Source organism: Plecotus auritus (genome assembly GCF_963455305.1).
Source record: "Plecotus auritus genome assembly, chromosome: 1".
Lineage (NCBI taxonomy): Eukaryota > Metazoa > Chordata > Mammalia > Chiroptera > Vespertilionidae > Plecotus > Plecotus auritus.
Window position 1 is genome coordinate 246,387,899 of NC_137770.1, and position 14,602 is coordinate 246,402,500.

General features: G+C 60.8%; 1 protein-coding gene across 3 annotated transcripts in view; it reads right to left on the reverse strand.

Annotated features, from left to right (window-relative positions):
- Positions 1 to 4,104: 4,104 nt before the first annotated feature.
- ABLIM2 (actin binding LIM protein family member 2) overlaps positions 4,105 to 14,602 on the reverse strand; it is a 102,421-nt gene continuing 91,923 nt past the window's right edge. The window contains exons 20-22 of one of the 3 annotated variants that reach the window (XM_080682804.1): positions 14,580 to 14,587; positions 14,259 to 14,339; positions 4,105 to 5,719 (exon numbers count right to left, since the gene is read on the reverse strand). In XM_080682804.1, coding sequence (XP_080538930.1) covers positions 5,606 to 5,719; positions 14,259 to 14,339; positions 14,580 to 14,587 — 203 coding nt within the window. In that variant the 3' untranslated portion in view covers positions 4,105 to 5,605. Of the gene's footprint in view, positions 5,720 to 14,258; positions 14,340 to 14,510; positions 14,588 to 14,602 lie in introns of those variants that run through there. The other 2 variants (XM_080682802.1, XM_080682803.1) reach the window with 2 other exon arrangements.

The window sequence follows — 14,602 nt, forward strand, 5'->3', positions numbered from 1 at the left end:
AATATATTTTAAAAAAGGAAATGAGTGCATTGTTTTCAGCTGCTACGTTTGTGGTTGTTGGTCATGAAACAATAAAAAAAAATGAATACAACCACCTAGGTCCCCTCTCCATTGCACACATTCATTCATAGCACCCTGGACTGTTTTCTGGCAATTGTCACACTCATACTCACTTGTTTAAAATATCTCTCTTGCGCCCTAGCCAGTTTGGCTCAGTGGATAGAGCGTCAGTCTGCAGACTGAAGGGTCCCGGGTTCGATTCCAATCAAGGGCATGGACCTCAGTTGCAGGCTCCTCCCCCGCCCGGCCCCTGGTAAGTGTGCGTGCAGGAGGCAACCAATCGATGTATTTCACTTACATCGATGTTTCTCTCTGTCTCTCCCTCTCTCCCCCACTCTCCCTAAAAAACCAATGGAAAAATACCTTCGGGTGAGGGAGGATAAGTAAATACATAAATAACATAAATTAATTAACTAGATCTCTCTCTTGCCCCTAGCATGAAAGCCCCATGAGAATGGAAGTGGGGTCTGTCTTGCTCATCACCATTCTGTTCTGGGGCTGTTGGTGGGTGGCTGACCCTTCTCCCCTCCCCAGCCCTCTCTCCCTGGCCATGTTCTGCTATAGAGACCCAAAGAGCTTCTGGCTTCCCAGCTTCCCCCGTCGCGGAGGTGGTCACGTGACACCGTCCTGGCCGGGGAGACCGAGTGGAAGTTGGCTGAAAGGCTTCTGGCCGTGGTGCCCTGCAGCCCATTTAGACCAGACCACAGGGGTGAGTGTTTATTGTTCGGGAATTTTGCAAGTCAGTTGTTCAACACAGTCACTACTTAACAATTAAGTTATATAAACTTACAATGAAAAATTATATTATAAACAAGGAGAATGCTCACAACTGCTCCCTAATTATGTTACTACAGCTGACCATGATCTGCTTCGAAGCATCCTGCATCCACTGTAACTGCAGGATGGAAATGCTATAGGATGGTGTGCTGCGGAGGTCTCCTCCCACAGACACGGCCAACGACGTCATGTTGGCAGGTTGAAATCAGAGGTGGTGGGAGAATTTACACCACAGACATTGGCAGCTGCTGCAAAGGACTCTCCTCCTTCCTCCCACCCCAGAATGCCAGGAGTTGAAGACAGACCAGCACCCCTCGCTGCCTAGGGAAGATTTGCTCTCCCAGGGGTGGGCAAACTTTTTGACTCGAGGGCCACCATGGGTTCTTAAACTGGACCGGAGGGCCGGAACAAAAGCATGGATGGGGTGTTTGTGTGAACTAATATAAATTCAAAGTAAAGGAGCGGAGGGGAGAGCAAGAGAACCCTCCGCTCTTTCGGCTCCGCGGGCCGGATAGAACAGCCGAACAGGGGCCGTAGTTTGCCCACGGCTGGAATAGACCCAGCTGACCCCGCCTTTGCTCAGCAGCAGGGATTCCTACCGGAACGCACACGTGGTGTCTGGAGCTGGAGCCGCCGTCTCACAACCACGAGCACAGTCAGAATCAGAGAGATTCTGACTCTTGCGCCCTTGAGCCCTTGAGTCTAGACCTCCCATCTACTACCTCCAGATTCTCTATTCGATTAAAACACCAAGTCCTTTACTCGCTTAAGGCACGTTGGTCCATTTTTCTGTGACTTACGGAATTCCTGACTGAAGTACGTACGGTAGGCATGCCACAAAATCTGTGAGTAAACCCGGCCTGAGGCTACTTCCTCAGCCTCAGGCCATCCGCCTGGGGCTTGCATCCACCCCGGAGCCAGCCAGGCAGGTGTCACAGCGGAAGAGAATGCGTCTCCGTTCAGGAACGGAAACGTGGAGACCTCTTTATAATGTCAGAAGGAAAGTACAGGCCATCCTGGCCCCACAGCCGCTCCAAGCCGTGCTCATGCGGTGGGACATAGATCAGGTTAGTGATCTAAGAGTGGGACCGGCACTTTCTGTGGGAACTCCTGACCTCATCTGATGCTGTGAAGGGGAAGGGGGTGGCTTAGTGTCCGAGACCTCTTCCCCGGCTCTCCCGGGGACCTGTCTCTTCAGAAATAAATAAATCACAAGCTGTGTATAGGCCCAGGTGAGCTGCCCTCCACGTCCTGAAGTCTTCCTGGATTCTGGGGCTCAGGGGGGCAGAGGTCAGCCACGGGGGCACCTGCGGGAAATCCGGGTCCGGTTTGGGAGGTGCCGTCAGCTCACGGATGCGATGAAAGCCCCCGGCCCGCTGCAGGCACCTGTTGCTTTGTACCCAAGGCCCCCAAACCCAGCGGCTTAAACAACCGATGTTTATTAACTCAGCTTAACTGGTCGCCTCTGGCTCAAGGGCCCTCAAGGTTTCAGTTAAACCACGAGCGGGCCCTGGCCAGTGTGGCTCAGTCGGGTGGGCACCCTCCCAAACACCCAAATGTTGCTGCTCCGATTTCCCGGTCAGGATGCCCGGGTTTCGGGCTGGATCCCCGGGTTTCGGGCTGGATCCCCGGTGGGGGCGTGCAGGAGGCAGCTAGTTGATGTTCCGCTCTCCTATGGATGTTTCTCTTTCTCTCCTCCCTTTCACTCCCTCTGAAAATCAACGGACAAAATGTCCTGGGGAAAAGACGGCTCACCAACACGCTGGCCTTGTCTCCTCTGACACGCGGGTGTCTGCTTTTCCCAGATCCCTCTGCAGTTGGGTGGGGTCATGGGACAAGTTCTGGCCAACAGGCCGGCCCGAAGGTGGCACGTGTCACTTCTGAGCCAGCCCCAGGACTCCTGGTTTGTCACACACGCCCTCTCCCTCCGCTGCAGTGAACTCTGGGGCTGTGGGTTGGGATTTAAGTAGCTTGGAACGTACAGCCCGCGGGGGGAGAAGGGTCCAGAAAGGAGGCCTCAGGCTCTGACACCTCCCTGCCCATCTGCCCTGGGGTTCCTGACACCCCAGGTGGGGGACGACTCGGGAAGGTGGCTGCCATTGGCAGACATGAAGGTTGGCATGCAGGACGGAGCCAGATGTGGCTGGTGCGGGTCCTCAGCACCTGGGCAGGCGGGGCTCGGTGCGCCCCGAGCTCTGGAGCAGGGACAGTGCCGGGCGCCTCCACACCCAGGGCAGTGCCGGGCGCAGACAGACAGGCGCTGGGCATGCGCGCTCTAAAGTGACCTCATATCCCGGGCACCTGGGGCACACTCGTGGCTGGACGGCGTGGAGATCCCGGGCTCCTGGGGCGCCAGGGCCCAGGTTGGGCAGCGGCCGTTTCTAACCCTGAGCCACACCGGCTAACCTGCAGCGTTAGCCACATCGGCTCCTGAACCCTGGACATGTGCAGCCCAGCGCCCCAGTCCCGCGGCCTCGGGCCGAGCTGCTCTGGAAGCACCGAGGCCTTGAGAAGCCGGGGCGAGCAGTGTCCGCATGAGCTCCTGTCCCACACCCACTACCCCAGTGGCGCCCAGGTCAGAGCTGGCCCAGGACCGTCAGCCCCTCGGGTGTGCCGTCTGGGGAGGGCAGCGTCAGTGACCAGATAAAGAAGAACCTGGTGGCACCCGGCAGGTGTAAGAGACAAGCAGCGTGGCCGTGACAGGAGGGACAGACACCAGGACCCCATGAGATGGGTGGCGAGTGGGGCTGTAGAGGGTAGCCACTGGGAGCCCGGCATGATCCTGTTGGTGTTTTCAAAATGTCGCTCTAGCCCTGGCTGGTGTGGCTCAGTGGATAGAGCGTCAGCCTGCGGACTGAAGGGTCCTGGGTTCGATTCCTGTCAGGGCACGTGCCCGGGTTGTAGGCTCGATCCCCAGTGGGGGGCGTGCAGGAGGCAGCCGATCCATGAGTCTCTCTCATCATTGATGTTTCTATTTCTCTCTCCCTCTCCCTTCCTCTCTGAAATCCATAAACATACTTTTTTTTAAAAAAGTCACTCTAGAGCCCGGCCGAGCCATGCCCTGGAGCAAGCAGGGGGCCCAGGTCTGTGGCCTTCCCTCATCCCCCCCCCCTCCCGCCCCGGTCCGGCTCCTAATGGCATCGCCCACGCTATGCCCACGCCCAGTGCCAGCTCTCGGGGCGACCCTCTCCCCACGCACCATCAGAGAAGGGCCCGCCCGTTAGGAAGGGCCCGCGTTTCTAAGAAGCGGCTTGGCACGTTCACAAGTGAGAATACACCGTCCTTTATTTCCCAGGCTCCCGGCGGCCTGCCATCCATCGCAGGAAGGACCAGACGGGGATTTCCAGTGGCTCGGGCTCAGATGGCTAAGTGGACGGAAGCGTGTTAGGTGCTAGAGTTTCCCCTTCCCTGGCCGAGCCGGGCTGGCGCGGAGCCGGGCGCCACAGGCCTGGCGTGTGCGGGGCTGGGAGGAAGCTGAGCAAGGCTGACTCAGGGGCGGGACGGCCAGGACACACGGGGACGCGGCTCCACGGGACGCCGGGAACAGACGTGGGCGACGCCTGGCTGGTTTCCACAGGCCTCTCGAGGCACTTCACAAACACGGTGACGGGGACCGGAGCCACCCAGGCCTGGTGACAGCCCGCGCCTCTCAGCGGGACCCGCAGGCCTCCGCCAGGCGCTGCCCAGGTGCTGCTGACCGCCGATCGGACAGTGTCGCAGCCTCTGCCCCGAGGGTCGGTGTCCGTCTGAGGACCACCCACAAGGCATCGCTCCGGGGCCACATGTGTGTGTTCTCCTGTGGGGAGGTGGGGCACCGCTGGCCATGTCACCAAAACGCCACCCGGGGCGTCGGGCCGAGTACACAGAAGTCCCGATCCCGGGCCCTGGCCGGCGGGGAGGCGGATCCGCCCCGAGACGTGGAGAATAACAGCGAGGAAATCGCCGTGGACGTGGACTTCACACGCACTTACACACAGCATTATGGTGGGGGGCGGCCTTTCGGGGGACCGTGTGACAGGTACGAAAGAAAGAAGCGAAAAGAAAACATTCGAGGAGTCCATGTGCTAGGGACAGGGAGCACGGAGACCACACAGCGCGGGGCGGGGCTGAGGCTGGAGCCCCCAGCGGGGCTGCAAACTAAACTCTTCATATATCCGTCTCAGGGCCCGCAGGCGACGCTTCTTAGTAAAATAAAGCTTTGTGTTACTTTAAAGATATCCTTTAGGCATCTGGGGGTGACGTGGGAGAGCCGTGCAGGGCACGAGGGCCTGGAGGAGGGCCCTGTGCCACAACCAGCGGCCACACCTGTCACTCCACACTTGGCACCGCCCTGGGACCCTCGGCTGCAGGCCATGGGCCAGTGCCCTCTGGGGACAGCAGAGCCCCGTGCCCCCACCGTGATGGTGTCTGGGCCTGTCCCTGACAAGCCTCCTCGGATCCCCGTCCTGGTCCCCTCTGTGCCCCCAGGGCCGGGGAGGCGGGCTTGCTGTCTAAATGCCCGCCCTCCCCTGGGACAGCCGCTCTGCAGCATCTCGCTGGTGCCAGCACCGCGGGGGAGGGCGGTGCCCAGCCAGGTGCCAGGGCCCTGAACTACAGGCAGGAGGGTCTCAGGCGCAGGGCTGCGCTGTGGGACCTGCTCCCGCCCCACCCGTGGCCCCCGCCCGCCCAGGCGCCCGCCTGCCCGCCCTGTGGGCACAGAGGAGCCCGAGCCAGCGCAACAGGAGGGTGTGCTCGGCCTCCGGCGCAGGGGGAGGGGGTGCCGGCGCCATCAGAACAGCAGGGCCTTCTTCTTGAGGTCGTTCCTCTTCCAGAGCGCCAGGCGGTCGAACTCCTCCACGCTCATCCCGAACACCTCCTGGAACTCCGCGGGCGACAGGTGTCTCTTCAAAGAAAGGGAACCCCAAGGGAGCGGTGAGCACCTCAGCCACGTGCTGCCGGCTGGGCCGCCCTCGGCTGCGTGGGCCTCGGTCCCGGTCCCCCTGCCGCCCGGCTTGCCCTCCCTGCTGCTGGCAGCCCAGAGGAGAGAGACGCAGCCACGCAGTCCCACTGGAGGGACTCCCTCCTGCCTGAAGCAGCTGGGCCAGGGATGCGCGCACAGGCTCACCGCGCTCCATCCCCCGGTGCCCTCCGAGGGGGGCAGCGGGTTCACTGTGGCCCATTTCACAGACAAGGAAGCGAGGCGTGGAGAGTGAGCAACGAGCCCGCAGGGCCCAGACCTGATTCTGAGCCCTCCCTGCCCCCAGCCTCTGCTGTCCTGAGTCACAGAGCCCCTCCTAATGGAATCTGGGCCCAGAGTTCTCAGTGCGCATGCACACACACATATACACACACATATATACACACACACATATACACACACACACACACACATATACACACACAGTCACAGACACACAGTCACAGATACACACACACACATACACACACACATACACACAAACACACACACACAGTCACACACAGTCACAGATACACACACAGACACACACATACACACAGTCACACACACAAATATACACATACACACACACATACACACACATACACACACATATACACACACAGTCACACACAGTCACAGATACACACACATATACACACACAAACACACACACATATACACACACATACACACACACATACTCACACAGTCACAGATACACACACAGACACACACATACACACAGTCACACACACAAATATACACATACACACACATACACACACACATATACACACATATACACACAGTCACAGATACACACACATATACACACACAAACACACACACATATACACACACATATACACACATACACACACAGTCACAGACACACAGTCACAGATACACACACACATATACACACACAAACACACACACATACACACACATACACACACACATATACACACAGTCACACAGTCACAGATACACACACACACAACCACACACATACACACATACACACATACACACACATACAAACACACAGTCACACACAGTCACAGACACACAGTCACAGATACACACACAGAGACACACACACATACACACACACAAACAGACACACACTACACATACACACAGACACACACACAGCCACAGACACACACACAGTCACAGAGAGACATACACAGTCACAGAGAGACACACACACACAGTCACAGAGGCATACACACACACGGTCACAGAGAGACATACACAGTCACAGACACACACACACACAGTCACAGAGAGACATACAGTCACAGAGAGACACACAATCACAGAGGCATACACACACACAGTCACAGAGGCATACACACAGTCACAGAGAGACATACACACAGTCACAGAGAGACACACAGTCACAGAGGCATACACACACACGGTCACAGAGAGACATAGACACAGTCACAGACACACACACATAGTCACATAGTCACACACACACAGTCACAGACACACACACACACACAGTCACAGACACACACACAGTCACAGAGAGACACACATACAGTCATAGAGACACAGACACACACATACATGGACATGCACACAGAGACACACAAACAGGCTAGTCTCCGTCTCTGCTGGGAAGGGCCACGGGCTTGCTGCTGTGAACTGGAACGAGCAACAGGAAGATGAACCCCGAGCTGCGGGGCGGGGTGCTGTGGTGGGGGCTTCCCGGCGGCGGAGGAAGCCGCCCGCCCACAGAGACGCGGGCCTGTCACTGCGGACAGCAGCGCCCGTGTCCAGGCCAGATCACAGTCCTCCCGAGGACCGGGGACAGTGCAGACATGAAAGGGCGGGAGAAAGGAACATGGCTCCCACAGGCTCAGCAAGAATCCACTGGTGTCTGCGACGCAGAGACCCCGGGCCCTGGGGGCGCTGGGGCGGCTCACACGTATGAACAAGAGCTGGGCCTGTGTCCTGGCGCCTGAGAACCGCCATGGGGAGGGGGGGCAGCTCAGGAAAGGGCCAGGCCTCAGAGAGGCGGGGTGCTCTCCTTCCCCACGCCCGGGGGGTCTAGGCGCCCGCTCAGGGGTGGGCTGGGCGAGCCAGGGCCAGGCCCCTTAGTGATCCTTGCCCTGCCGATGGGGTGCTCCCTGACCTGCCCCCACCTGCAGGAGCCACTCCACAGCTGGGAAGGCAGGTGGGGCCCGCAGGGAGGGAGGGGCGTGCAGGGGGTCCCTGCTGAGTTTGCAGCCCTGCAGGCCGGTCACAATGACACGGGTGCTTGTCAGGTCTGAAAATTGCGAGGCCCTGAGACCTACCAAAACGGCTTCGTGGCACAGGCCTGGGAGCCTGCATTTGCACACGCCTCCCGCAGCGGCCGATGGGAGCAAGGTTTGGGGCCCTCCAGGCTAAGATCACGTCCCGGGCCGGCAGGGGCCCAGCCTGGCCTGGTCCCGGCTCCTCATCTGTAAGGTCAGAGCTGGGCCTGCGGGCTGTGCGCTGGGGCGGGTCCGTGAGGAGGGACCTGTGGCCCGGGCCTGTTCACCCCCGGCTCCGGCCCTGTGGTCCAGTGTCCGCCTCACCTGGCTGAGCGCCCCTGCTTCCAGTGAGAAGGGGTGAGGGGCCCTGCTCGTGGCTGCTGGGAAACTGGCTCGAGATAAACTCGCTCAAGGTCACGAGGCAGAGTCATCCCCGGCTCCATCCAGAGCTCTTGTGGCCGCCCCATGTGCTCGCCATAGCAGGCAGGACAGGGCGGGACACAGATGACCCCTGACCCCTAGCTCCCAAAGGCTCCCCAGGAGGAGGGCGGTCCTACCCTCTCACCCCCAGGTACCCACCAAGGCCAGGCACAGCCCAGCGCCTTCCTGAGCCGGCAGGAAGGAAGCCCAGGGCGTGGTGCCTTTGCAGAGGGCTGGCAGCCTCATTCTGGGACAGCCCACTCCTGGGGTGCACCAGCCCCCATGGCATGCCCTGCAGGCTTTGCTGGGGAGTCTGCCTACAGGTGACCCTCCAGGGCAATGCCCTGCAAAGACCACCAACCCAGGACCACATAGCCTAGGACTCCCATCCTGGCTCAGCCCCTGTGCAGCTGACTCCACCCCCTTGCACCTGGCTCCACCCACAGACACCTGGCTCCACCCCCTTGCACCTGGCTCCACCCCCTGCAGCTGGCTCCACCCCCACACAGCTGCTGAGGGACCGGAGCTCAGGTGTGATGTCTGTGAAGTGGCTATGAGCAGGTGGGTGCTGTGACCCATTCTTCCTCTGCTTGGCGGGCCAGCCCCTCCCCACCTGCCAGGCAGCTCCTCCTCACTCCTCAGACCTGGCGGCTGCCAGCCCCGCCCCCGCTCCCAGAGCCTCAGTGCCCAGCAGCCAGCGTGCAGTGGCTCACTGGGTGCAGAGCTGGGAGAGGTGCCTGTGACACTCGGTTACAGAGTGTTCTGCATCCAGACAGGACGGTGCAGCCACGTCGACAGCAGAGGCGGTGGGAGACGTGGAGGGGTGGTGAGTATTTGCACCTTTGCTTTAAATAGAATTGCCTCCACCCACGTTTACCTAACTTACTTTCTGCGATGGCTGGGTTTCACACCAGCATGAAGGGTTCCTAAAATTTAACAATGGAGCAGCTCCAACAGCCGCTGAACTGTGCCCTGTGCCATGGTCGCCAGGGAGGACAGGAACAGGGCCGCCCTGTGCCCAGGGACCGGGTGGGGTGCTCAGAGGCATGCGGGTGGCCCACGCTGCAGGGACGTGAGGGCTGGGACCCACGCTTGCTCCGCTCTCTCCTTCATTCACCCGTGGAGCCAGGTCCGGGGACACTGACCTTAGCAGACCAGGCCCCCCGCCCCCAGAGAGCTCCCACCTGGCGGGGAGGTGGGTCAGAAAGCAGGCAAGTCCGTTGCGGGTTGAGGGACCCGGGAAGACCCAGGAAGGCTTGGCAGGGGGGACACCCTGTGACCGGAGAAATGAATCTCTGCCTTAACTTTGTGACCGGGAACAAGTGGCAAAGGTTTCCCGAAAACACGATCCGGGAACCACTTAACCTCTGGCCCCCAGCAAGCGCTCGCTAAAGGAATGTTAGTGACAACCACAGGCAACGTATGGCGCTGTGCCAGCCCGCTGCCATCTATGGCTTCTGGAACATGCCAGGCTCTTTGCCAGCCCAGGGCCTGCAATGCACTTTCCCCCACTCCACACAGTGGCTCCTCCTTGTCCTGTAGATCCCAGTGCAAAGGTCCCTTCCTCCAGGGGGCCCTCCAGGATTGCCCCAGCCAAACCAGGCCCTCGAGCCGTGCTGTGCCCCTCAGCGCTCAATCACTGCAGCCCTCCCAGGCCTCTAGAGCCCTGGGTGCTGGCGCAGGCCCATCTCTCAGGACCTGTCTGTGCATCACCATCACCTACCAGGGTCTCATCAGACCGGTCGGGTGAGTTCAAACAAAGCCAGCTATTCTATAGCTGCCGGGCCTTCTTTCTCAGGCACATTCCACAGCTTGGGCTCAAGCTAACCCCCTGGGCGGTCAGGTCAGCCCCGGTCTGCCGCCAGGCAGGACAGCACAGGACAGCGCGTAAGCAGCCTCTCCACTCCCACGGTCAGCCCTGCACCCAGCCCTGCACCCAGCCCTGCCCTCAGCCCTGCACCCAGCACTGTACTCAGCCCTGCATCCAGCCCTGCCCCCAGCCCTGCACCCAGCCCTGCACCCAGCCCTGCACCCAGCCCTGCACTCAGCCCTCCACTCAGCCCTGTACCCAGCGCTGCATCCAGCCCTGCACTCAGCCCTGCATCCAGCCCTGCATCCAGCCCTGCACCCAGACCTGCACCCAGCCCTGCCCTCAGCCCTGCATCCAGCCCTGCCTAGCACTCAGCCCTGCCCCCAGCCCTGCATCCAGCCCTGCACGCAGCCCTGCATCCAGCCCTGCACCCAGCCCTGCCCTCAACCCTGCATCCAGCCCTGCACCCAGCCCTGCACCCAGCCCTGCACCCAGCCCTACATCCAGCCCTGCCCCCAGCCCTGCATCCAGCCCTGCACGCAGCCCTGCATCCAGCCCTGCACCCAGCCCTGCCCTCAGCCCTGCACCCAGCCCTGCATCCAGCCCTGCCCCCAGCCCTGCCCTCAGCCCTGCCCCCAGCCCTGCATCCAGCCCTGCACCCAGCCCTGCACTCAGCCCTGCCCCCAGCCCTGCCCCCAGCCCTGCCCTCAGCCCTGCCCCAGCCCTGCATCCAGCCCTGCACCCAGCCCTGCCCTCAGCCCTGCCCTCAGCCCTGCCCCAGCCCTGCATCCAGCCCTGCACCCAGCCCTGCCCCCAGCCCTGCCCTCAGCCCTGCCCCAGCCCTGCATCCAGCCCTGCACCCAGCCCTGCCCTCAGCCCTGCACCCAGCCCTGCACCCAGCCCTGCCCTGTGGCGCTCAGGAAGGAAGGTCTGGGCTGCTGAATCAAGGGGACCGACTGGAGTGACTCACAGGGACACTGCCCCAGCCCCCGGCAGACAAGCAGCGCCTTCCCCAAGGCCCCCTTTCCTGTCCGCATGGCCGCACGTATGTGAGTCTGACCAGGCCTTGGCGCCCAGCTGCCAGCCAACCTAGCGAGGGGCTGCTGGGAAGGTCTGCAGCAGATGTGGCTCACATCTGCAACCAGCTGGCTAAGTAAAGAGGGCCCTCCAGCCCTGCCGGTGTGGCTCAGTGGGCTGGGCATCACCCCATGCACTGAAAGGTTGCTGGTTCGGTTCCCGGTCAGTGCACGTGCCCAGGTTTCGAGCTGGATCCCGGGCCGGGGGCGTGCAGGAGGCAGCCGATGGTCATTTCCCTCTCACATCGATGTGTGGATGAGAAGGGGCCACATGCCGCCCCAACCGGTTTGGCTCAGTGGATGGAGCGTTGGCCTACGGACTGAAGGGTCCAGGGTTCGATTCCGGTCAGGGCACATGCCCGGATTGCGGGCTCCATCCCCAATGTGGGAGATGCAGGCGGCAGCCGATTAATGGTTCTCTCTCATCATTGATGTTTCTATCTCTCTCCCTCTCCCTTCCTCTCTGAAATCAATTAAAAAAAAAATATTTTCTAACAAAAGAAAGAAAGAAAAGGGACCACATGCTAACCTGACCAGCTCAGGGAAGGCCTGCATGGAGGTCTTGCAAACTCAGAGACCTAAAGTCACCACACCACAACGGATGGTCTGAAATTAAAGCTTTAACTAAAAGCAGTTTATGGTGGGTAGTCCAGTCCTAGGCCGGTATCTTCCCAGACAGAGATCCTCTTTGACCTTAACTGAGCCTATTTTTTTTTTTTTTTTGCATCTATGATAACACACCTTGGGGTTGTCAAGGTAACTTGTAATTTCCCTTCTTCCCGATCCCTCAGGGCACAACCAATGCACCCAGACCCCAAGTTCCCTCACTGGCATTGTTATCCTGCTAATGGGCACGCGTCTATCATTTTACTCTTTACCCAATCCCAGAGGTCCCCCCGCTTCGCTCTCTCCCGCCTCCCTAACCTGTCACCGATGGATTGCATGTGACCCACCTACGGCTGCGCCTTTGACTCCACGTGTAAAACAAGGTGGAAAACGGCCCTTCTCCGGGGCGTTACCCCAATCCAGTGAGATTCTGCTCCCCAGCAACTGCTGACATTTTGGCTCAAAGAAACTCACACAAAATTTCTTCCCAGGTTTGAATGTTTCTTATGTTAACAGATGTTCCTCTCTCTCTTTCTCCCTTCTTCTCTCTCTAAAAATCTTAAAAGAGAAGAAAAGACGCCCTTCCATAAAGTGGTGGTGGGCAGGCGAAGGGCCTCCAACACCGAGGCTTTGGTGGGGAGAAACTCATTCTGTGCTGTAGTGCAAGGGGGGGGGGGGATGGGAGGCATTTAAAGTGACCCCAGTTCCAAGCGGAAGAAGCAAGTCCAGCAGGCCTGGCTCCACGGCCATGTCTGTGCCTGGGGACAGCTTGCTAAGCTCTGAGCCCCCCCTGTGGGGAGAGTGACTACCCATCGGGCACGCCCCCTGGGGGACAGCCACACCAGCTTGGAGCCCTCCAGGCGGCTTCTGCCCCCGAGCCACTGGCCAGCAGCCCCGTTCACAGCAGTGACATTTGTACTGGGGACAAGACCGCACAATGAACAAAGACGAGCCACAGTGTGTCCCTGCAGAGAAGGCGGGATGGTCACCAGGGAGGCCAGGCGGAGGCCGCCAGGGATCGGCTCAAGGCCACGGGTGGGCGCCCCGAAGGGAGAGGGGGCGCTGGGCTCCGGCCTGCTCTGTGCCCACTGCTCTCCGAGTGCCTCCTGCCCGGGCGCTGCGGGGCTGCGCCCAGTGCTCTGGTCCCGCGGCTGGCAGCCCTTCCCTGTCCTCCCCGCTCTGCTGCGCACAGTCCTGTCCCTCCTCTAAGGGCCAGCTCAGCGCTTCCTCCTTAGCCCAGGATGTCCAGCGTCCATGGCCCCATCGCTCCCCTCCTGGCAGCCGCCCGAGTCACCGCCTGGGCAGGCAGTCTGGCCGGGTCTGGCGCTGGCTGGACACACAGTAGGCTTCATATGCTCCCAGCACCTACTGTGCGCCCAGCCCTAGGCACAGATGGGCTTTCAGGAATCTCCAGACCCTTCATCCCCAGTGCAATCGTCACGCAGAGGCCCCGGTGCAGGAGGTGAGCCCCGTTGCCTGGACCCCACAGTCTGGCTGCGACTCCTTTGGAGGGTAACTGTGAGGGTTAAGTTAGGTCCTGCACGGGGGCCACTTTGGACCTGGCTCATAGTAGGTGCTCAGCAAAGTTAGCTCTTCCAGGCAGCAATGTTACCCCGTTCCTATGCCGTGCTGCCCCCCGAGGCCTTTAGCAGCACAGCGGGCCCTGACCAGGGGCTTTCGCTGTGGGCCCAGCGCTCTGAGGGCTTTCTCCTTAACCACCCGTCAGCGCCTGCAGCCCTGGGCTTCGCCTCCGCGGATCCCACCCCGCGATCCATCGACCCAAAGCAGGATCTCCGGTCCCTGAACGGAGCCCTCGGAGCCGCGGGCTGACTAGGTGCTGTTCTGCACCATCTTATAGGAGGGACTTGAGCACCTGCGGGGGGTCCCGGAACCCACCCCCTGGACACAGTGGTTATGTTTTGGGGTGGGGTCAACCTTTACCCTTGGATTCTGATGGTGCTGGGGGTCGGTGCCCCTCCCCACGCTGTTCGAGGGTCAACAGTACTTGCTCCCCCGTCAGTGTGCCCTCCTAGACCCGGGAGGCTGTGGACAGGACGGTGCCCGCTCTCCCTCCCCGGGGGAGAGGCAGAGTGACGGAGTCAGCGCTGCCCCCAGCCGCTCCTGCCCCACCACCCACAGCTCGGCCCCTGCACGGCCGCCTGGGTTGGGCAGCGAGCACCGCACGGCGTGCTCCCGCCACGAGGCAGCGCGGGTCCTGGGCACCGAGCCCTCGCCGTGCCCGCCCCGCCCCGCTGGTGGGGACACTCGGGCGATGAGTGTGGGGAGGCCCCCCCGCCCCGAGCCCCTCTCACCTCCAGTCTCGTCCGGTCCACGTCTTTGGGCAGCTTCACACGGATTCGGTTTGTGACGACGAGGGCGTCGTAGGGGTAGACCTGGGGGGAGACGGCGGGTGGCTTCAGGCGGAACACGCACGCGGGGGGGGGGGGGGGGGGGGCGGGAGGAGCCAGGCCCAGGGTCGGGTGGGGGTGGGGGGGAAGGTACACACTGGCGTCTGCACGGGACACACATTTCATCGGAAAAGCACAACAAAAGGAACTTTTAACCTGGGCAGGCGCGGCGGGAAGAGGTCAGAGGTCAGAGGTCAGAGGTCAGCGCAGGCGGCGGGCCCTTACCTTGTATTCTGTAAGAGAAAGAG